Raw genomic sequence first — 21363 nt, forward strand, 5'->3', positions numbered from 1 at the left:
CGGCCAGGGTGGGCGGGACGCAGACGGGAGGCGGGCCACGTGTTTGGTGACCTTGCGTGGGACCCTAGTCCTGCTGACTGGGAGCGGAAGTGCGGCTGCCCCGAGGTGAGTGTCCTCGGGCTCGAACCCGGCGCCTTCCGGGTAAGTCCGCGCTCGCAGCCCGCGCCGCTCGGAGCGCGCGGGGAAACTGAGTCTCCGCCGCGGGGAGGAGGCGCGTGGCGCCTCCGGCCCCGGCTGGCCGGGTGGGGGACGGGAGCCCGCCTCGGCCCCGCGTGGGCCGTGGCTTTGACCCTCGTCCCTCCGAGGGAGAAGGAGGGGCGCAGACCAGTGGACCTTGCCCCGGGGTCGGCCGGGAAGCCCCGGGGCTGGGGTCGCGCGAGGCCCCTCTGGACGCGCCCCAAGCCCCAGGCATGCTCTGGCCTCTGCCCCCAGGGCACCCAAGTCCTCTTCCTTGTTTTTATCTTGGAAACTTTCTGAAAGTGTGCCCCGCCGGCAACCGCACCAAGCACAGACACACAGCGCAAATAATGCCCCCGAGGCCGGCAGCTGGCTGAACACATCGGAGTTAGAGCGTCCAGGGGCTGCTGCACCCTTACAGGGCCACACCGGCCAGGGCTGGGCCAGGCCCCTGCAGGAGCCTCCTCCGGGTCTCCCCCATGGGCGCAGGGGCCCAAGCACCTGGCCCATCTTCTGCGGCTTTCCCGGGTGCACTTGCAGGGAGCAGGATGGGAAGTGGAGCAGCCGGGACTCGAACTGGTGCTGCAGGTGGCAGCTCAGCCGGCCGGGGCCCCTGCTTTGACTTCGGACGCCCCGGACTGGTCTGACAGGTCTGTAGCCTTACGTGAACCTTTCATAACACTTTCATAACACAGTGTTTGTCAGGCGCAGTGGACTAGGACGACAGGGAAAATCAGTGTCCACCCTCTGCCCCCGGCGCGGGCCCGTGGCTGCCGCACCTACCAGAGAGGGCAGAGAGGCGAGCCCAGGCTCGCTCCGGGTGCAGCCCGGGCCTCCCAGACCCGGCCCTGCGGCTGTTCCCGAGCCCTCTCTGGAGCACTGTTTCCTGCTCCGACTACAGCGAGCTCCCTGGTGGTTCTTCTTCGTTCATGCATTCATTCATTTTGTGGCTGCAGAGGATCTACAGTGACCAGTGCCCCGGGGAGTGAACCAGTGGGTCAAAGATCTCCCTCTCTCAGACCCAGGATCTCAGATCTCAGGGCGGGTTTCCTGGCCGGAGAGGCCGAGTAGCCACGGTCTGGGGTCTTCCTGGCCTTCTGAGTGCCCCTGGGAACCACGAGGACCCAAGACCAGCCCCGCCCACACGGCCCCCCTGTACTGGAGGCTGCACAGCTTCCCACGCCCCACCCCCGGATCGGCCCTCCCTGCCCCCACCTGCAGCTGTCCCTCGGTGCTGGGGATCCCCGCGCCCACTCTGTGCAGTCCAGGTGGACGCACAGGTGCAGCAGGGCCCCGGCGGGGGGGGGGGGGGGGGGGGACGTGGTCCCGGGGGCAGGGCCAAGGGGGCCAGGGGCCTGGCAGCCAGCTTGGTCGCCCAGAGCGACCGGGTCCCCGGACGTCGTGGCAGGGCGGTGCTAAGGGTTTGTTTTAGCGGACCGTCTGCTCAACCTGTTCTTTTTTTCAAGAGATCTCATGTGGTCAAAGCGTTTCCTGTGGGCGGTGGGCCTGGAGAAGCAGGGGCGCGGGGTGAAGCCGTGAGCACGCACGGCGCACGCGCGGTGGGAGCTGCACGCAGGGACATGGGCAGGGTCCCGGCCGCGGGAACCCCGCAGCCAAGGGTGCGGGTGCTGACGGGGTGGCCGCGGGGCCTTGTGGGAGTCGCAGCCCTGTGGAAGCAATGCAGGCAGAGGCTTCGCCGGTTCTGTCCTTTCTCTCTATTTCTTTCTTTTTTTCTTTTTCTTTCTATTTTTTTTTTTTATTAGGCAGAGTTAGTGAGGGAGAGACAGAGAGAAAGGTCTTCCTTCCGTTGGTTCACCCCCAAAATGGTCGCTACAGCCGGAGCTATGCCGATCCGAAGCCAGGAGCCAGGTGCTTCTCCTGGTCTCCCATGGGGTGCAGGGCCCAAGCACTTGGGCCACCCTCCACTGCCTTCCCGGGCCACAGCAGAGAGCTGGACTGGAAGAGGAGCAACCAGGACTAGAACCCGGTGCCCATATGGGATGCCAGCGCAGCAGGCAGAGGATTAACCAAGTGAGCCAGGGCGCCGGCCCCTTATTTCTTTCCAAGATTTAGTTATTCGAGAGGCAGAGTTGCAGAGAGAGAACCGCTGGTTCACTCCCCAGATGGCCACAACAGCCGGAACTGGGCGGATGAGAAGCCAGGAGCTTCTTCCAGGTCTCCCATGTGGGTGCAGGGGCCCCAGGACCTGGGCCATCTTCCACTGCTTTCCCAGGCCACAGCAGAGAGCTGGACTGGAAGTGGAGTAGCCAGGACTAGAACCAGCGCCCATATGGGATGCCGGTACTGCAGGTGGAGGCTTTACCCACTACGCCACAGCGCCAGCCCCTCTTACTTCTCTAATTGTGAAATACGAATCATAAAACCCGGGTAAGACTCCCCTTAGGATGCCGGCATCCTGTCGTGCCGTGCCTGGGTTGAGTTTCCAGCTCCTCTGCATGGATTGCAGCTTCCTGCTGACATGCAGCCGGATCCCAGCCCCAGGGGAGCCCGGGGGAGCTCAGGGGAGCTCAGGCTCCTGGTAGCGGTGACTGCGAGATCCCAGCCCCAGGGGAGTTCAGGCTCCTGGTAGCGGTGACTGCCGGATCCCAGCCCCAGGGGAGCTCAGGGGCACTCAGGCTCCTGGTAGCGGTGACTGCCGGATCCCAGCCCCAGGGGAGCTCAGGGGAACTCAGGCTCCTGGTAGCGGTGACTGCCGGGTCCCAGCCCCAGGGGAGCTCAGGCTCCTGGTAGCGGTGACTGCCGGGTCCCAGCCCCAGCCAGTGTGGACATTTCGGTGATGAATTAGCAAATGGCAAATCTTTCCTTTTTAAATAAAATGAAAATAAGTACATTGTTTAAAACTTAATGATTTTTAATTCGTTACTCTGAGAGCTTCCATCCACTGGCTCACTCTCCAAGTGCCTGCCCCCTTTTAATTATTTTTAAATGTGCAGTCCCAGGCCAGGGGTGTGGCCAGGCATTAAGCTGCCCTTGGGGACAGCTGCATCCCGCACCCACTGCCTGGGACCCCGTCCCGCCTCCGCTTCCAGCCCCCGCTTTCTAAGGAGCCTGGGAGGCGGGAGATGATGGCCCAAGGCTGCGGTCCCGGCCACCCACGTGGGAGTTCTGGCTCCTGGCTTCCGCCTGGCCCAGGCCCAACTGTTGTGGGCATTTGGGGAGTGAACCAGTGAATGGAAGATCTCTCTCTCTCTCTAACAAATATATAATAAAGTAAAATAAAGCACACAGCGGAGAGCCAGCCTGCCGCCCCAAGCACAGTCCGTCCCCCTGGGCTCCTGGCCGCCCCCATGCAGAGTGCATCTCCCAGACTCCTGGCCGCCCCCCCCCCAGAGTCCATGCCCTGGGCTCCTGGCCGCCCCCTACCACACAGAGTCCATGCCCTGGGCTCCTGGCCACCCCCTACCACGCAGAGTCCGTGCCCTGGGCTCCTGGCCGCCCCCACCACGCAGAGTCCGTGCCCTGGGCTCCTGGCCGCCCCCCCACACAGAGTCCGTGCCCTGGGCTCCTGGCCGCCCCTGCAGAGTCCAGTCCCCTGGGCTACTGGCCGCCCCCTACCACGCAGAGTCCGTGCCCTGGGCTCCTGGCCGCCCCTGCAGAGTCCAGCCCCCTGGGCTCCTGGCCGCCCCAGCACCGGCGTTTCCTGCTCTGCCGTCTGGTGTGGGTGGGGCCTCTGGGGCTGTGTGCTGTGGGCTGTGCCCGGGCGACAGGGCAGTGGCACCTCCTCCAGACCTGGGGGCTCGGCCACCGTATGGGCTCGTGGGTACACAGAATGCCAGGGGCCCCCAGCGCCCCAAGTGCACACAGGCCCTGGACAGGAGCCGGGCACCTCCCGGAAGCTCCCCACTCTCCACCTGACCCTAAATCCCGCCCTCTCCCAGCCCACCTAGGAAATGGCGGCTGCGAGGCCTGGCCTGGGCCGAGTCCACCCTGGGTCCTCCATCTTGTTCCTGTGCGACATGCAAGAGAAGTTCCGCCACGGCATCGCCTACTTCCCACAGATCGTCTCGGTGGCCGCGCGCATGCTCAGGGTGGGCCCCAGCCTCCTCCCTCAGACCAGCAGTGCATGCCCAGCCCTCTCTCCTCAGACCAGCAGTGCACGCCCAGCCCTCTCTCCTCAGACCAGCAGTGCACACCCAGCCTCCTCCCTCAGACCAGCAGTGCAGGCCCAGCCCTTCCCCCTCAGACCAGCAGTGCACGCCCAGCCCGCCCTCCTCAGACCAGCAGTGCAGGCCCAGCCTCCTCCCTCAGACCAGCAGTGCACACCCAGCCCTCCCTCCTCAGACCAGCAGTGCACACCCAGCCCTCCCTCCTCAGACCAGCAGTGCACACCCAGCCCTCCCTCCTCAGACCAGCAGTGCACGCCCAGCCCTCTCTCCTCAGACCAACAGTGCACGCCCAGCCCTCCTCCCTCAGACCAGCAGTGCATGCCCAGCCCTCCCTCCCTCAGACCATCAGTGCACACCCAGCCCTCCCTCCTCAGACCAGCAGTGCACACCCAGCCTCCTCCCTCAGACCAGCAGTGCAGGCCCAGCCTCCTCCCTCAGACCAACAGTGCACGCCCAGCCCTCCTCCCTCAGACTAGCAGTGCACGCCCAGCCTCCCCCCTCAGACCAGGGATCCAGCCCCACTCGTCTTCTCTTAGACCTGGAAGCCCAGGTCCTGGTGCCTCCTCCTTGAGACCCACACTTTCCTGCCCCCGCCCCGTGCAGGTGGCGCGGCTGCTGGGGGTACCGGCTGTGCTGACGGAGCAGTACCCACAGGGCCTGGGCCCCACGGTGCCGGAGCTGGGCGCCGAGGGCCTGCAGCCACTAAGCAAGACCTGCTTCAGCATGGTGCCCGCCGCGCGGCAGGAGCTGGACAGCCGGCCTCAGCTGCAGTCCGTGCTGCTCTGTGGCATCGAGGCGCAGGCCTGCATCCTGGTGAGCCCCGGCCCCGCCCCCGGCGCCCCACCCTGAGGGGAGTCACCTGCCCGATGGCAGACACCTGTCCCAGGGAGTCACCTGCCCCAGGGAGTCACCTGACCCAGGGAGACACCTGTCCCAGGGAGTCACCTGTCCCAGGGAGACACCTGTCCCATAGGAGACACCTGTCCCAGGGAGACACCTGTCCCAGGGAGACACCTGTCCCATAGGAGACACCTGTCCCAGGGAGGCACCTGTCCCATAGGAGACACCTGACCCAGGGAGGCACCTGCCCCGATGGCAGACACCTGTCCCACAGGAGACACTTGCCCCACGGGAGGTACCTGCCCCAGGGAGGCATCTGCCCCCTGGGACACTGCCCTGATAAGAGACACCTGCCCCACGGGAGACACCCGCCCCACAGGAGACACCTTCCCCACCTCCCGACGGGAGACACCCTCCCCACGGGAGACACCTGCCCCAGGGAGGCACCCTCCCCACAGGAGACACCCGCTCCAGGGAGACACCCGCCCTACAGAGACACCCGCCCCAGGAAGGCACCCGCCCCACAGGAGACACCCTCCCCACAGGAGACACCTGCCCCAGGGAGGCACCCTCCCCACAGGAGACACCTGCCCCAGGGAGACACCCGCCCCAGGAAGGCACCCGCCCCACAGGAGACACCCTCCCCACGGGAGACACCTGCCCCAGGGAGGCACCCTCCCCACAGGAGACACCCGCCCCACGGAGGCACCCGCCCCACAGAGACACCCTCCCCACGGGAGACACCTGCCCCAGGGAGGCACCCTCCCCACAGAAGACACCCTCCCCACGGGATACACCCGGCCCATGGGAGACACCCGCCCCACAAGAGACACCTCCCCACGGGAGACACCCGCCCCAGGGAGGCACCTGCCCCAGGGGGGCACCCTCATCCTCACGCCAGGTCCTCAGCCTGGCCCAGGCCCTGCTCCCCTCCGGGGTTGGCCCTGACCCTCTTGTGCCCCCAGAACACCGCCCTGGACCTGCTGGACCGGGGGCTGCAGGTGCACGTGGTGGCGGACGCCTGCTCCTCCCGCAGGTGAGAGGGCCCTCCTGGGGTGGGGGCGAGGGAGAGCCGGGGGCACCAGGTGACGGCCGCCCGCTTCCCCCCCGCAGCCAGGTGGACCGGCTGGTGGCGCTGGCCCGCATGCGGCAGAGTGGCGCCTTCCTCTGCTCCAGTGAGGGGCTCATCCTGCAGCTCGTGGGTGACGCCGCCCACCCCCAGTTCAAGGAGGTAGGGCACTGCAGGGAGAGCCTAGCTGGGGGGCGCTGCACCCCCAAGTAACAGAGCCAGAGGGGGCCCGGTGTCCCTAAGGGGGTGGAGTCCGGGAGTGCTTCCTGGAGGAGGCAGCGTTAGAGGGGTGGGAGACCCTTGACACCCCCATGCCTCCCACCTCTCCCCGTCCCATGCCCCCTCTGCCAGTCTCGGCATGCACTGCCCATGTGGGCTCCCTGGCACTCTCCCGGGGCCTGCCCAAGGACGCCACCTGCTTCAACCCCTCGGCTCTCAGGAACTTGAGGCGCCCTGTCCCCCGAGGTCTGCCCCTTGGTGAGCACTGCTGTGTGTCAGCCACGTGCAACCCCGCGGTGGGGTGGGGGGCAACAGCAGGGCCACCCCCACCCGCCGGGGCCAGGAGAGACAAAGGCAGAGCCCTGCTGGGGAGCTGGAGCTGAGGGACGGCCGTCGGTCCCCAGGTGCTCCCCGCTGAGGGGACACCTGGGGGATGGCCAGGGCTGGCTTGGCCTCCAGGAGGGTCCAGTGAGGGCCGGGCTGGGGGGAGGGGAGGCATGCAGCCGCCGGAGCCCCGTCTGCCCTGAAGACTGGGGGTTCCAGCCAGCTTGCAGAGCTGTCTATGCTGCTACCTGGTGGCCGGTGGGTCAGCGTGGGTGGCATGTTTGCGTGAGGCCAGCAGCGATGGGAGGTCTGGACCACAGTGGAGGCAGCGGTGGGCGGGCGGGCAGGTGCATGGCCCGGGGCTGGTTGCTCTTGTCTGAGAGACATGGGGGCAGAGCCTGAGCTGCACGGGAGAGCTGAGGGCCCCCAAGAGGGGCAGGGGCGATGAGCTCACTGAGGAAGAGGAAGGTGTCCCAGAGAAGCCCCAGCACTGAGCATGTGCCCTTGGGCCCGGCCAGCAGAGCCGACCAGGATGCTTGGCAGTTAGGAGCTAAGCCAGGAAAACCAGGAACGGTCGGCTCGGCCAGCTGCTGCCCAGAGGTGTGGGGAGATGAAGCTGCCGAAGTGTCCCTGGGATCTGTCACACTGAATCCCCGCGCCCCTACAGATCCAAAAGATCATCAAGGAACCCGCCCCGGACAGTGGGCTGCTGGGCCTCTTCCAGGGCCAGAACCCCCTCTTCAGCTGATCTCCCACCCTGCCTCGAAGGGAGACCACCCTCCAGCCATCCGGACCTTGGTGGAAGCGCTTTCCCCCATCCCTGCCTCCCAAGAGTGGTGCGGTCCACCAGGAATACCGCCCCCTCGGGAGGGGGCGGGGCGCTGCCTTCCCATTGGACGGCCGCTCCCGGAAATGCAAATGAGACTCCTGGAAGCTGGCCGGGAGTTGGCTGAGGGAGTCGTGGGGGTGGGGCTCGGCCCCGGGCCGCTGCAAGGGGCGGGAAGGGGAGGGGGTGGGAATGTCACCGACTGTGAGACCCGATCTCGCAGAATAAACATTGATGTGGCTGTGGACCGAACCATTCTTGGGTTTGGGGGGTAGCCCGGGGGCGACTGGGGGCTCCAGGCGGGAGAAAGAGGGGTCCCCAGCAGGTGGGGAGGGGGCGGTGCCTCGTCGGAGCTGCAAGCCGGCGCCAGGCGAGGGCGAGGGCTGGCCGCGGCCACATCTGCGCGGACGCCAGCGCGCATCTGCACGGGGAGCGCCGCCGGCCGGGGTCGCCCCAGCCGCCGCCGGCCGCCCCCACCGGCGCGCGCGCGCCCAGCCCCGCGGGCTCGCAGACGCGCTCCTGCGGCCCCCACGCCTTCGCCGCCGGCGCCCCGCATCCGGAAAGCGAGGTGAGCGCGACCGCACCCCGGTGCAGAGGGGAAACTGAGGCAGGGGGGCGGGGAGGAAGCGGGTGGATGGACGGACGGACAGTTGCTGCTGAGCGGGGGTCTCTGCCCCCCTAAGAGGCAGGGTCCGCGGGCCCTCTCGGGGCCCCGAGAATTCTGCAGCCCCCCTTGGAGGTCTGGGAGTTGGGGCCCTAGGACCCCCCATTCACAGCCGCCCGGGATTCTCAGCCATCGCCCCCTCCCAGCTTCGGCGGCCTAAGCCGAAGCGAATCCCCTGGGGATGCAGGTGTCGGCGCCCCCAGCCAGCACGCCCCCGGGAGCCCGGTCCCCGGCCTCGGCGTAGCGGTTCCCTGCACCCCCTGCTCCGGGAGCCCCTGGGATCGGGCGTCGGCGCCCCCGGCCCCCGCCTTCCGGAAGCAGGTGTCGCCCCCCAGTCCGCAGCACCGCGTCTCGGAGGCCGCTCTCGAGTCGCCATGGCAACGGGAGTCTATTTTGCGCTGGGAACACGCAGCTCCCGCCGCAGCGCCCCCGCCCCCACCGGGCGGAGCGAGAGGGGGCCGGGCAGGGGGCGGGGGTCCGCGCGGGGTGAGGGGAGACTCGGAGCGCTAGAGACCCGCAGGTGCAGGCTCGAGGCAGAGACTCGGGGTTGGGGGGGGCGGCGCGGAGAGACGAGGGAGAGACCGAGGCTCGGCCGCGCGGGGGCACGAACACGCGGCCAGGGCTCCGGGCAGGTGGCCTGGGGAGGCACGCGCCGGCCTGGCGGGGGCGCGGGGCACCGGGCTGGGTCCACCTCCCTCGCGCGTCCCCGCCTCTCCCCTGCCAGCCCGGGGCAGCGGCCTCCGCATCTCCACGTGCCGCCACCCCCGGGCCCGCCCCTTCCTCCTCCGCTCTCCACGCACCTGCCTTCGGCGTCCGCACCCCCCCTCCTCGCTGGCCCCAGAGGCTCCCGGGAGCCCCCTTTGCTTTTGGACCTCTCCCCTACTCGCTCTGCTCCCCAGCCCCACCCCCACCCCTGGCGGGACCCCAGGGACTGAGACTGGTTCTTGGTCTGTCTCTGTCTCCCTCCGTGGGCCCCTGCACCCCCTCTGAGTGTCCGTCTCCCACCACCACCATCACCACCGGTCTCCCCAGCCTGCTTGTGGGTGTCCAGCCCCTCCTGGGTTCCAGCCCCTCACTCTTGGCCTCGTATCTCCCCCCCTCCCTGTTCTCAGGGTCTCTGTCTCCCTCGCCCTGGGCCTCTGTTCTCAGTATCTGGCTCTCTCGGGGACTCTGAGCACCCCACATGCACCCCAGCACCCCACCTGCTGCCACTCTCTGCTAGCCCCCCCAGGCCTGGCTCTGCCCCCAGCTGGCAGAGGTGGGGGTGGGGGTGCCAGAGCTGGGCAGGGCCCCCCACTCCATGTGTCTCAGCGCTGAGCTGGGGTGGACAGGGCACACAGGGGTGGAGCCAGAAGTGGGCAGGGGCGTCCACGTGCAGCCGGGTGGCCGGCTCCCTGGCTGGGTCCTGAGCTTTGCCCGATCCCCGGGGGAGAGGTGCAGAGAGCCGTGGCTGTGTGCGTGCAGGTGGGAGGGGGAGCCGCAGGTGTGTCCTCGTAGGTGTGTCTGGGTGTCCCGCGTCTGGGCACAGCTCTTCGTGAGGCAAAGGAGCGGGTCCCATTACAGCCTCGAGAGTGGACAAGCCACTGTCCACGGCCTCTCGCCTGTGACCAGGCTGTGTGTGGCTGTGCCGCTGGGCTTGGGGGCCCTGCCACGGCTCCTCGTCCCCACTGGGGCTGTCGGGTCTCCCAGGTGCATGCACAGCAGGGTCCTGTTGGCATGGAATTCGGAGTGCGTCCTGGCCCCGTCAGCTCCCCGTGGCTGTGGCCTGGCAGGTGCATGGCCCACACCTCAGGGAGGAGAGAGCCCAGCAGGACTCCAGCCCCCCAGACAGACCCCCTTGTGCAGTGCAGAACCTGCCCGGCTGTACATGGCAGCCACGACAAATGAAGGAATCCGAATTAGAAAGGGTGTTGCTGTGGGGGGCATCTCACCGCGCTCCCTGTGGGCGGGGCCATCCGCGTTCACGTAGCAGCGCCTGGAGGCACCTGGGCAAAGCCCAGTCCAATTCCTTGGGCACCGTGGGGCTCAGGCAAACCATGGAGCGAGAGGCAGAAAAACCCACCGCCACCCTCCTTTCAGCACGCACCCATGCAACAAGCACTTATTGAGCACCTACTGTGTGCCCAGCACTGCAGCTCCACCGGGAACAGCACTGACAGAAACACCTCCACCAGGAGGGCAGGACACACAACATGGCCACACACACGCACTCCTGCCCACAATGGCCAGGCCCAGGCCAGCCAGGAGCCGGGAGCTCCTTCCGGTCTCCGGTGTGAGTGGCAGCGACCTAAGTACTTGAGCCACCACCGAGCCAGGGGCTGGACCCCAGGCTGGGAGCCCCAGGCAGCGTCCATCAGCTGGCTGCTTCAATATCATTGACTCAATGTGTCTATTTGGGAGACAGAGGTCCGCTGGTTCACGCCACCAATGCCTGCAGCGGTCAGAGCTGCCCTGGGCCAGAGCTTCGCCGCGTCGGTACTTTCACCATGTAGAACCACCGCCCCGCCACGCAGTTCCAGAGCGTTCTCACCACCCCCCAAAAGGAAGCTCCAAGCCCCCGAGCAGCAGCCCCCATGTGTCCTCCCCCAGCTCCAGGCCACCGCCAGTGGCTTCCTGCCTCCGTGGCTGGCTGGCGTGAACCTCCGGGCAGCCCTCAGGGATCCTGCAGAAGGGACAGTGGGGCCTGGGGCAGCGGCCACTCCAGAGCCAGCACGGAGTCACTGAGCTGTGGCCCCTCTCCCAGGGCTGCCGGCGCGGCTGTGTCCACTGGGGGGCGCGGCAAGAGACGTCTGGGCGGATGGTTGCTATAGAAACAGCGGGACGCTCCGCCGGGTCTGCCCTCTGCACTTGTCAGGATCAAAAGGCAGCCAGCACCGCCCAGGAGCGTTTCCAAGCCCCCTCCCCAACACGGCGGTGCCCCACCCCGGGCACTGCTTATGCATGGTCACTCAGCCTCCCCCCACTGACAGATGGGGAGACTGAGGCACGGGGGGGTGGCTCGGGGAGATCCGCGCGTGGAGACTCGGGAGACCTGGCTGTGAGAGGGGGTCGTGTGTGAGAGGCCGAGAACCGGGACCCTCCAACCCCCAACTCTAGAGAGGAGCGGGGACTGAGGACCGCAGGGGTGGAAGCCAGCAGGCGAGGGGGGCGGCGTGTCACAACAGGGTCAGTGTGAGAGCTCCTGCATCCCGTGGGCGCTGTCCAGCGCCCGGTTGCCCCCACCCCACCCCTGGAGGACCCCCACAGCACGGCCAGACCGGGTCCCAGCCCGGCAGGTGTAGACTCCGGCTCTCAACTTGGATCTCTCTCTCTCCCTCTCTCTCCTCCCCGTCTCCCCGACCGCCCCCCACCCCCGCCTGCCTTCCTTCCCGCCCTCGGATCCCGCTCGTCTCTCACGCCTCCCCTGCTCCGTGTCCTCGCCAACGCTTGTGCGCCCTGGACGACTGCAGCGCCCTCCGACGCTGCCCCCTCGGCCCATCGCTCGCCTTGCTGCCTGCCCCGGCTCCCATGGCCACGTCGCTCCCCCAGCCTGGCGGCCCCGTCCGGCGGCCTCCTGCACGCGCCATGCCGGCCCTGCTGCTCCTCGGGACCCTGGCGCTCCTGGCCTCCGCCGCCGGCCAGGCCGGGGCGCGCCCGTCCAACGGCACCAGCCCCGCCCCGCCGGGCCCGCTGCCCGCGCTGCTGGCGCACCTGCGACGCCTGACCGGTGCGCTGACGGGCGGCGGGGCCGCGGCGGGCGCCAACGGCACGAGGAGCAGCCCCGCGGGCGGCCCGGGCGCGGCGGCCCGGGCGCCCCCTCCGGCCGAGCTGTGCCACGGCTACTACGACGTCATGGGCCAGTACGACGCCACCTTCAACTGCAGCACCGGCTCCTACCGCTTCTGCTGCGGCACCTGCCACTACCGCTTCTGCTGCGAGCACCGCCACATGCGGCTGGCGCAGGCCTCCTGCTCCAACTACGACACGCCGCGCTGGGCCACCACGCCGCCGCCGCTGGCCGGGGGCGCGGGCGGCGCCGGCGGCGCGGGCGGGGGGCCGGGGCCCGGCCAGGCCGGCTGGCTGGAAGGGGGCCGCACGGGGGGCGCGGGCGTGCGCGGGGGCGAGGGCCCCGGCGGCAGCACGGCCTACGTGGTGTGCGGGGTCATCAGCTTCGCCCTGGCCGTGGGCGTCGGCGCCAAAGTGGCCTTCAGCAAGGCGTCGCGTGCGCCCAGGGCGCACCGGGAGCTCAACGTGCCCAGGTGCGTGTGCCTTTCTCGCGTGGGGCCCGGGGCCGTCGGGGGAGGGCGGGAGCGAAAGCCTGGAAGCGGGGCGGGGCCGTCACTCCTCCCGCAGCCGGCTCCCGAGCGCTTGCGGGGCCGGGAGCGGGGCGGGCGGGCCAGTAGCCGTCGTGCGGGTCGTAACGCGGAGGAACCGCGTGGATTCTTGCAGAGTGCTCGCCCAGTGCTCACAAAATGTTAGCGGCGGAGTCACGAAGCAGACAAACAGGTACGGGTGCGGGGAGGAAGAGGCGGGCGGGCGGCAGCCGGGGGCTGCGGGAACGGCCGGCGCGCGCGGGGGCCCTGAGGCGGCAGTTTGCGGGCAGGGCCGGGTTTCCCAGCTCGGCGGGGAGCTGGGAGACGCGAGGCCAGTGAGGGGGCTGAGGTGACCCCGGTGCCTGCGCGCAAAGTGACGGGAACCGGGGCGCAGGGCCAGGGCGAGCCGGGCCGCCGTGACCCGCAGAGAGGCGCCCCGTGCCGAAAGTGAGCCCCGACACTGCGAGAGGGGCGTGGCCACCGCAGCCAGCGGACCTGAGGGCCGGAGTCGCCCCCAAGGCAGAGACCCGGGACAGACGGGGCCGCTGACCGCCCCTCTGCCCTCTCCAGGGCTCTGGTGGACATCCTGCGGCACCAGGCGGGGCCCGGGGCCCGCCCGGATCGGGCCCGAAGCAGCTCCCTGACCCCGGGAATCGGGGTTCCCGACAGCATGCCCCCCAGGACGCCCAAGAACCTCTACAACACCGTGAAGCCCTCCAACCTCGGTGAGTGGGGCGCGGCGGCCACGCCCCTCGCCGTGAGGCCCCGCCCACCCACGGATGGCCCCGCCCCCTCCGTGCTGTGTCCACGCACGGCCAGGACCTGTTCTGGGCGGCGGGGGAGGGGACAGGAGTTCCGAGTTGAGTGAGGCCCCCCTCCCTGCCCTCTAGCGGACCCCTGGGCGGGCGCCGCGCGTACCTGGGGCGCAGCCGTACAGCAGCCCTGGGGCAGGTGGGCAAGGCCTTCTCTGCTTGGGGGCCGAGGTGGGCATCCCTGGGAAGGGGAGCTTGAGCAGAAGCCCGGGGGGCATTCCTGGGGCTGGGGGCGGGGAGGAAGGATCCTGAGAGGGGCGGTGGAGAGCCAGGGTGGGGTCTGCAGCCGGGGAGCAGCATGGTCAGAGGCAGGTGGAGGAGCCGGCTCTGACAGCCCAGCGCTGAGAGAGGCTCAGAGGCCGCTGGGGGCGGGCCCTGGGCGGGTCAGGGGTGGAGGGAGAAGCTGACTGTCCGTGGGGGTGAGGGACAGCATAAACGCCTGTGCAAAGGCCCTGTGGCCACGCTCGGCCCCGGGGAGGGACGAGATGTGGTCGTCTCCCGGCCTGACTCCATCCCGTGGGTGACGGCGACCCAGGGGAGGAGGCGACGGCTACTGGGGTGCGGCTGATTGTGGGACAGGCTGTCAGGACGGCCAGAGTCTGGATCCCTGACCCTGGAGGGGGAGCCCGGCCAGGGCAGAGACCCGGGGTCAGGAGGGGAAGGGCCTTGTAGACGCGTGTGGAGAGGGAGACCCCAGTGTCCGGCCTGGGGCGTGGGGTGCATCGTGGGGGCTGTGGGGCGCGCCCCTATCTCGCATGAGCCATTCCTTGGAGGCCCAGCCTCAGTACGTGGGGACCAGGGCCCTTCCGAGAGGCCGGGGCGGCCGCGTGACGCCCCCTCCCTTCTCGGTCCCCCAGGTAACCCGCACAGCTAGCTGCACCTCAGCGTCAGCGGCCCCACGCACCACGCCGCCACGCTGGGTACGGGCAGGGAGCGAGGCTCCTTCCCCGCTCTCCACCCGCGTTCCGGCCGCCCCGGCCAGGTGCCGGGGCCGGCAAGACGGCCTCGGGGTCCCCAGGCTGGGGCGGATGCACGGCCAGGCGCTGGTGCTGCCGATGCCAGTGCCCCGTCCTGGGACGCAGCCTTGCGGGAGGGAGACAGAGCGCTCCGGGCCACTCGCCCCAGAGCCCGCAGCCGCTGGGGTCTGCACCGGCAGGAAGCTGCAGTGGGAGCAGCCCAGCCTCGCACCCACCAGGGAAACACCTGCCCCCTGCTGGAGTCCGCAGGGACTGCAAGGCCGCGTTCTAGCACCCCGGGTCTGAGGGAGGAGGGCTGGGGGCCGCTGGGTCTGAGGGAGGAGGTGGGGCCTGCACTCCTGGGTCTGGGGGAGGAGGGCTGGGCCTGCACCACTGGGTCTGAGGGAGGAGGGGCTGGGGCCTGGACTCCTGGGTCTGAGGGAAGAGGGGCTGGGGCTGCACCCCTGGGTCTGAGGGAGGAGGGACTGGGGCTGCATTTCTGAGTCTGAGGGAGGAGGTGAGGCCTTGACCACTGGGTCTGAGGGAGGAGGGGCTGGGATATGGGCCCTGGGTCTGAGGAAGGAGGTAGGGCCTGCACTTCTGGATCTGAGAGAGGAGGTGGGGTCTGATTCCTGGGTCTGAGGGAGGAGGTGGGGTCTGACTCCTGGGTCTGAGGGAGGAGGTGGGGTCTGACTCCTGGGTCTGAGGGAGGAAGTGGGGCCTGGACCCCTGGGTCTGAGGGAGGAGGTGGGGTCTGACTCCTGGGTCTGAAGGAGGAAGTGGGGCCTGCACTCCTGGGTCTGAGAGAGGAGGTGGGGTCTGACTCCTGGGTCTGAGGGAGGAGGTGGGGTCTGACTCCTGGGTCTGAGGGAGGAAGTGGGGCCTGGACCCCTGGGTCTGAGGGAGGAGGTGGGGTCTGACTCCTGGGTCTGAAGGAGGAAGTGGGGCCTGCACTCCTGGGTCTGAGAGAGGAGGTGGGGTCTGACTCCTGGGTCTGAGGGAGGAGGTGGGGTCTGACCCCTGGGTCTGAGGGAGGAGGTGGAGTCTGACTCCTGGGTCTGAGGGAGGAAGTGGGGCCTGGACCCCTGGGTCTGAGAGAGGAGGTGGGGTCTGACTCCTGGGTCTGAGGGAGGAGGTGGGGTCTGACTCCTGGTCTGAGGGAGGAGGTGGGGTCTGACTCCTGGTCTGAGAGAGGAGGTGGGGCCTGCACTCCTGGGTCTGAGGGAGGAGGTGGGCCTGGACCCCTGGGTCTGAGGGAGGAGGGGCTGGGGCATGGACCCTGGGTCTGAGGGAGGAGGTGGGGTCTGACCCCTGGGTCTGAGGGAGGAGGTGGGGTCTGACCCCTGGGTCTGAGGGAGGAGGTGGGGTCTGACTCCTGGGTCTGAGGGAGGAGGTGGGGTCTGACTCCTGGGTCTGAGGGAGGAGGTGGGGTCTGACCCCTGGGTCTGAGGGAGGAGGTGGGGTCTGACTCCTGGGTCTGAGGGAGGAGTTGGGGCCTGCACCACTGGGTCTGAGGGAGGAGGTGGGGTCTGACTCCTGGGTCTGAGGGAGGAGGTGGGGTCTGACTCCTGGGTCTGAGGGAGGAGGTGGGGTCTGACTCCTGGGTCCGAGGGAGGCGGGCGGGGGGCCAGGTGGCTGGTGTGCAGTGGGGGCGGGGCTGACCCGTGTGCCCCCACAGACTGGCGGGCCGTGCCTCCGCCCAGCCCCTCTTTGCACTATTCCACGCTGTCCTGCTCCCGCTCCTTCCACAACCTGTCGCACCTGCCCCCGTCCTACGAGGCGGCCGTGAAGTCGGAGCTGAGCCGCTACTCCTCGCTCAAGAGGCTGGGTGAGTCCCTGGAGCACGGCGGGGGTGGGGGTGGGGGGTCAGGACCGTGGACGGGGCCCCGGAGCCCGCCGAAGGCCTAGATTCTCGCTGGGGTTTTTCTCAGAATCACCTGGGGGCATTTTTTAAATGCCAAGTTCCTGGTTCTGCCTCTTTAAGACATGCATCAGCACTTGACCTTGGCAGTTAATAGAAACAGAATATTTTTTTTTTTTTTGGAAAGGCAGAGTGGACAGTGAGAGAGAGAGACAGAGAGAAAGGTCTTCCTTTGCCGTTGGTTCACCCTCCAATGGCCGCCACAGCTGGTGCGCTGTGGCCGGTGCGCTGCAGTGATCCGATGGCAGGAGCCAGGTGCTTCTCCTGGTCTCCCATGGGGTGCAGGGCCCAAGCACTTGGGCCATCCTCCACTGCACTCCTGGGCCACAGCAGAGAGCTGGCCTGGAAGAGGGGCAACCGGGACAGAATCCGGTGCCCCGACCAGGACTAGAACCCGGTGTGCCTGCGCCGCAGGCGGAGGATTAGCCTAGTGAGCCATGGCACTGGCCTAGAAACAGAATTTAAGGTGTAGAGAGAGAGAGAGGCGTGGTGTCTCCAGGCCCTCGGATGCTCTCGGTCTCAGCTCTGCCAGCTGCCCTGGGCACATCCCGGCTCACTTGGTGATCCCAGCACACGCCCCACACCCGGGTCCCCCGGGCCCGTCCCTCACCTAACCCCTGCGACCCAGCCCGAGGCCCAGCCGTGGCTGTGGAGGACTTCAGAGCTGGACCAAGCGATGCTTTTGCCATCACGACCCAGGAGACGCACTTTTTCACACCTTTCAGTTTATCTTCATCGCGTCTGAAGGGCAGAAGAGAGGGCTGGCCGTGTGGCACACCTGCAGCACCAGCATCCCATATGGGCGCCGGTTCAAGTCCCGGCTGCTCCACTTCCCATCCAGCTCCCTGCTAGTGTGCCTGGGGACACAGCAGAACATGGTCCAAGTCCTTGGGCCTCTGCACCCACATTGGAGACCCAGAGGAAGCTCCTGGCTCCTGGCTTCGGATCAGCCCAGCTCTGGCCATTAAGGCCATTTGGGGAGTGAGCCAGGGGGTGGAAGACCTCTCTCTCTTGTCTCTATCTCCCTCTGTAATTCAAATAAAATGAGTAAATATTGAGAGAGGGAGAGAGAGAGAGAGAGAGAGAGAGAGAGAGAAATCTGCCTTGCACTGGCTCACTCCCCGAATGCCTGCAGCAGCCAGAGCTGGGCCAGGCCAAACCCAGGAGTCTGGAACTCAGTCCGGGTGCCCGTATGGGCGGCGCAGACCCAAGCACTGGAGGCCTGCCTGCCACCTCGCAGGGCGCACACCGGCAGGAAGCTGGGCCAGCAGTGGAGCTGGGGCTGGAACCCAGGCCCTGGGAGCGGGATGTGGCGTGGACCCCAGGGGCAGCCCCCTCCACACGGGCACACCCCGTGCCCCGCCCCCTCCACCCTGTCCTCGGGTGCTGTGGAGTGGAGAACCCTGTAGGGGCACACCCCGTGCCCCGCCCCCTCCGCCCCCTCGGGTGCTGTGGCCTGGAGAACCCTGTAGGGGCACACCCTGGGCCCCGCCCCCTCCACCCTGTCCTCGGGTGCTGTGGAGTGGAGAAGCCCGCAGGGGCAGCCCCCCTGCACGGGCACACCCCGTGCCCCCGCCCCCACCCCGCCCCGTCCTCGGGTGCTGTGGCCTGGAGAACCCCGCAGGGACAGCCCCTCTGGCCCGGGCACACCCCGTGCCCCGCCCCCTCCGCCCCGTCCTCGGGTGCTAAAAGGAACCGCGGCGTTTCAGCCACACACACGCCCCACCCGAAAGCCCCAGCAGCGGCCGGCTCCCTGCTGCTCCCCGCCATTCCCAGCGCTGACAGAGCTCACTTCACAGCCGACCTGGGGGTCGCAGCACCAAGTCTGCCCGAGGGAAGGGCGGGGGCGGGGGTCCCCAGAGCAGATAGCTGGGGTCTACTCCCCCAAAGAAGGGTCGCTCAGAGGCAACAACGAGGAGCCCCCCGCCCCCAGCGTTGAGCGCAGCGCCTGGGACTCTGCATTTTGGCCGCGTAGCCCGCCTGCTGGCTCTGACTGCAATTCAGCGTCCACGGGAGGGCGAGCGGGCCCGGGTGCAGCGGCCGGGCGGACGGGCACCCACCTCTCTGGCCTTCTGCCGTCCCCCGCAGCCGAGAAGGACCTGGACGAGGCTTACCTGAAGCGCCGGCACTTGGCGGAGGCGCCCCGCGGGACGCTGCCGCTGCACGCCCTTCGACGGCCCGGCACCGGGGGCGGCTACCGCACGGACGGCTGGGGCGGCCCCGAGGAGCTGGGCCTGGCGCCCGCGCCCAACCCGCGGCGCGTCATGTCCCAGGAGCACCTGCTGGGCGACGGCCGCGGCTCGCGCTACGAGTTCACGCTGCCGCGCGCGCGCCTCGTGTCGCAGGAGCACCTGCTCCTGTCCTCGCCGGAGGCCCTGCGCCAGAGCCGCGAGCACCTGCTGTCGCCCCCGCGCAGCCCCGCGCTGCCCCCCGAGCCCACCGCCCGCGCCAGCCTGGCCGCCTCGCACTCCAACCTGCTCCTGGGGCCCGGGGGGCCCCCCACGCCGCTGCACGGGCTGCCGCCGCCGGGCCTGCACGCCCACCACCACCACGCGCTGCACGGCTCGCCGCAGCCGGCCTGGATGGCGGACGCCGGCGGGGGCGGGGGCACGCTGGCCCGCAGGCCGCCTTTCCAGCGCCAGGGCACCCTGGAGCAGCTGCAGTTCATCCCCGGCCACCACCTGCCCCAGCACCTGCGCACGGCCAGCAAGAACGAGGTGACGGTCTGAGGCCGGGCAGGGGCTGGGGGGCGGCAGCCCCTAGCCCCGGCCCCCGGACTCGGGCTCCCACAACCCAGGGCGCTGGGCCCCAGCCAGGCCCTCCCTGAACCCGGCGGGCGAGGCCCCTCCCCCATTACATCACTGAACCAAGGCCGTTCCCGGTGATGTCATCACGGGAGGACCCGCCCATGTTGTGTGACATCACTGCAGAGACCACCTTCCCGTGGTGTCACAGCAGAGACAAGCCCTGCCCCGGTGACGTCATCCTTGTCATCAAGGGAAAATCTTTTCTTCTGTGTCCTGTGACGTCACTGCTACAGACAAAGCCATTTTCCTGGGACAGATCGCGGGAGGAGACGCCTCCTTCCCACACCGTCGCTCCTGCGAGGCCGTCACCAGAGAAGGTGCCTTGCCCTGTGACGTCATCGGATGCACCGAGCCTCCTCCTGGGATGTCATCACTCCTTAGACGTCGGGAGGAGGCCCCTTCCAGACACCACGGGCTCCGAGCCCCGTGCCCTGGCGCTGTCGCCGTCAGGCCTGAGGAAGTGCCCGGTGCCCAACGCCCTCGGAGGGCTCGGTCCGAGTGGTGGTCTGCCTGGAGGTTACTGGTGGCAGGGCTGCGACGCCACCCCCGGGGCAGAGTCTGTGACAGCCAGGCCCCCTGGGCCTCAGGCGCTGCTCTGTGCAATGACGGGGGGCGGGGGGGGGTGGCTCTGCTGCCGTGGGGCTCCTGGGTCCCGGGACTCCGCAGTGACAAACTGGGGTCCCCTCTTCCTGCCAGAGACGCCGCCGCTCCATCAGCAAGGCCCCGGCCTCGGCAGGGCAGGGTGGGGTGTGCCTGCTGTTGGCCCCACCCATGTCATGGCCGGGCCGCTCAGTGTCTCGCTCGTCGTGGCCTAGCGCCTGCGGTCAAGTGCCAACCACGTCCCTACCCAGAATTCCTGTGACCCACAACTGCGGCGGCTTCCTCTTCCAGGGCTTACCATCGACCCCCAGGATTTCCCACGGCCAAGGACGTCACCGCCTCCCCTGATTCCCCTCAGCCACCGTGTCACCATCACCCAGAATGCACCACAGCTGGTGCTGTCAAGATTTCCCACAGCAACACGTCATTACTTCCCATGATTCCCCTCAGCCACCGTGTCATCACCATCACCCAGAATGCACCACAGCTGGTGCTGTCATCGTCTCGTAGACGGTGCCTTGACCAGTGATGCCATTCCCCAGAGCCCTCTACACCTGTGGGGGTGTTCTCTGCTAGGCCCCAGGAGGACAGATGACACCACCGTTTCCCATAATCCCCCATATTCATGGCGTCCTCACCTCCCAGGATCCTCTGTAATCATGTGTTTTGATGTCCCAGGATGCACCTCAGCCATGGGGTTATCATCGTCCAGGATTCAGTCCCTGAGAGCCAGTGACATCATCACCCCCAGGACACATGAACCCTGCCATCGACATCATCTCTAGGGACCCATGAGAGTCAATGGTGTCATCACCTCCCAGAATCCACCTCAACCATCGGTGTAACACTGGGCTGTCTTCACACCCAAGGACCCAGAACACCTGCCATTGACATCATCTCCAGAGATCCATGATAGCCATGGTGCCATCACCTCCCAGAATCCACACCAACCATTGCTGTCTTCACGACCCAGGACTCATGGAAACCATCAGTGTCACACAGCTGTGTTCACACCCAGAATCCACCCTCCATCAGTGTCACACTGGGCTGTGTTCACACCCAGAATCCACCCTACCATCAGCATCATACTGAGCTGTCTATACAACCAGACTCCACCCCACCATCAGTGTCACACAGCTGTCTTCACACCCAGAATCCACTCCATCAGTGTCACACAGCTGTGTTCACACCCAGAATCCACCCCAACCATTAGTGTCACACTGAGCTGTCTTCACACCCAGAATCAACCCACCATCAGTGTCACACTGGGCTGTGTTCACACCCAGAATCCACTCCATCAGTGTCACACTGGGCTGTGTTCACACCCAGAATCCACCCCACCATCAGCATCATACTGAGCTGTCTACACAACCAGACTCCACCCCACCATCAGTGTCACACTGGGCTGTCTTCACACCCAGAATCCACTCCATCAGTGTCACACTGGGCTGTCTTCACACCCAGAATCCACCCCACCATCAGTTTAACATGGCTGTGTTCACACCCAGAATCCACCCTCCATCAGTGTCACACTGAGCTGTGTTCACACCCAGAATCCACCCCACCATCAGTGTCACACTGGGCTGTCTTCACACCCAGAATCCACCCCACCATCATTGTCACACAGCTGTGTTCACACCCAGAATCCACTCCATCAGTGTCACACTGGGCTGTCTTCACACCCAGAATCCACCCCAACCACCAGTGTCACACAGCTGTGTTCACACCC

The 21363-nt window shown here is 67.7% G+C and overlaps 3 protein-coding genes and 1 pseudogene across 7 annotated transcripts in view; 3 read left to right on the forward strand and 1 right to left on the reverse strand.

Moving 5' to 3' along the window:
• ZNF865 (zinc finger protein 865) overlaps positions 1-21363 on the reverse strand; it is a 162996-nt gene that overhangs the window by 124739 nt on the left and 16894 nt on the right. The gene's annotated exons all lie outside the window — the stretch shown is intronic.
• ISOC2 (isochorismatase domain containing 2) lies at positions 76-7827 on the forward strand. Of its 4 annotated transcripts, none has more exons than XM_051842222.3 (7): positions 76-141; positions 718-827; positions 4077-4226; positions 4908-5117; positions 6110-6180; positions 6258-6375; positions 7424-7827. In XM_051842222.3, the coding sequence occupies exons 3-7, from the start codon at positions 4089-4091 to the stop codon at positions 7502-7504; spliced, it is 618 nt and encodes a 205-aa protein (XP_051698182.3). In that variant the 5' UTR covers positions 76-141; positions 718-827; positions 4077-4088; the 3' UTR covers positions 7505-7827. The 4 variants fall into 4 exon arrangements, with proteins under 4 accessions (XP_051698182.3, XP_051698183.3, XP_008252092.4 ...); XM_051842223.3 differs by having other exon boundaries at positions 76-105; XM_008253870.5 differs by lacking the exon at positions 718-827.
• Positions 7508-8188, forward strand: LOC149120700 (uncharacterized; annotated as a pseudogene).
• Positions 8017-20849, forward strand: SHISA7 (shisa family member 7). Of its 2 annotated transcripts, none has more exons than XM_051842218.3 (6): positions 8017-8150; positions 11775-12484; positions 12675-12731; positions 13109-13263; positions 15985-16134; positions 18316-20849. In XM_051842218.3, the coding sequence occupies exons 2-6, from the start codon at positions 11811-11813 to the stop codon at positions 18954-18956; spliced, it is 1677 nt and encodes a 558-aa protein (XP_051698178.1). In that variant the 5' UTR covers positions 8017-8150; positions 11775-11810; the 3' UTR covers positions 18957-20849. The 2 variants fall into 2 exon arrangements, with proteins under 2 accessions (XP_051698178.1, XP_089175754.1); XM_089319628.1 differs by having other exon boundaries at positions 20313-20849.

The sequence above is a fragment of the Oryctolagus cuniculus genome, chromosome 18 (genome assembly GCF_051225735.1).
Source record: "Oryctolagus cuniculus isolate XC-2025 breed Fujian yellow rabbit chromosome 18, ASM5122573v1, whole genome shotgun sequence".
Classification (NCBI taxonomy): domain Eukaryota; kingdom Metazoa; phylum Chordata; class Mammalia; order Lagomorpha; family Leporidae; genus Oryctolagus; species Oryctolagus cuniculus.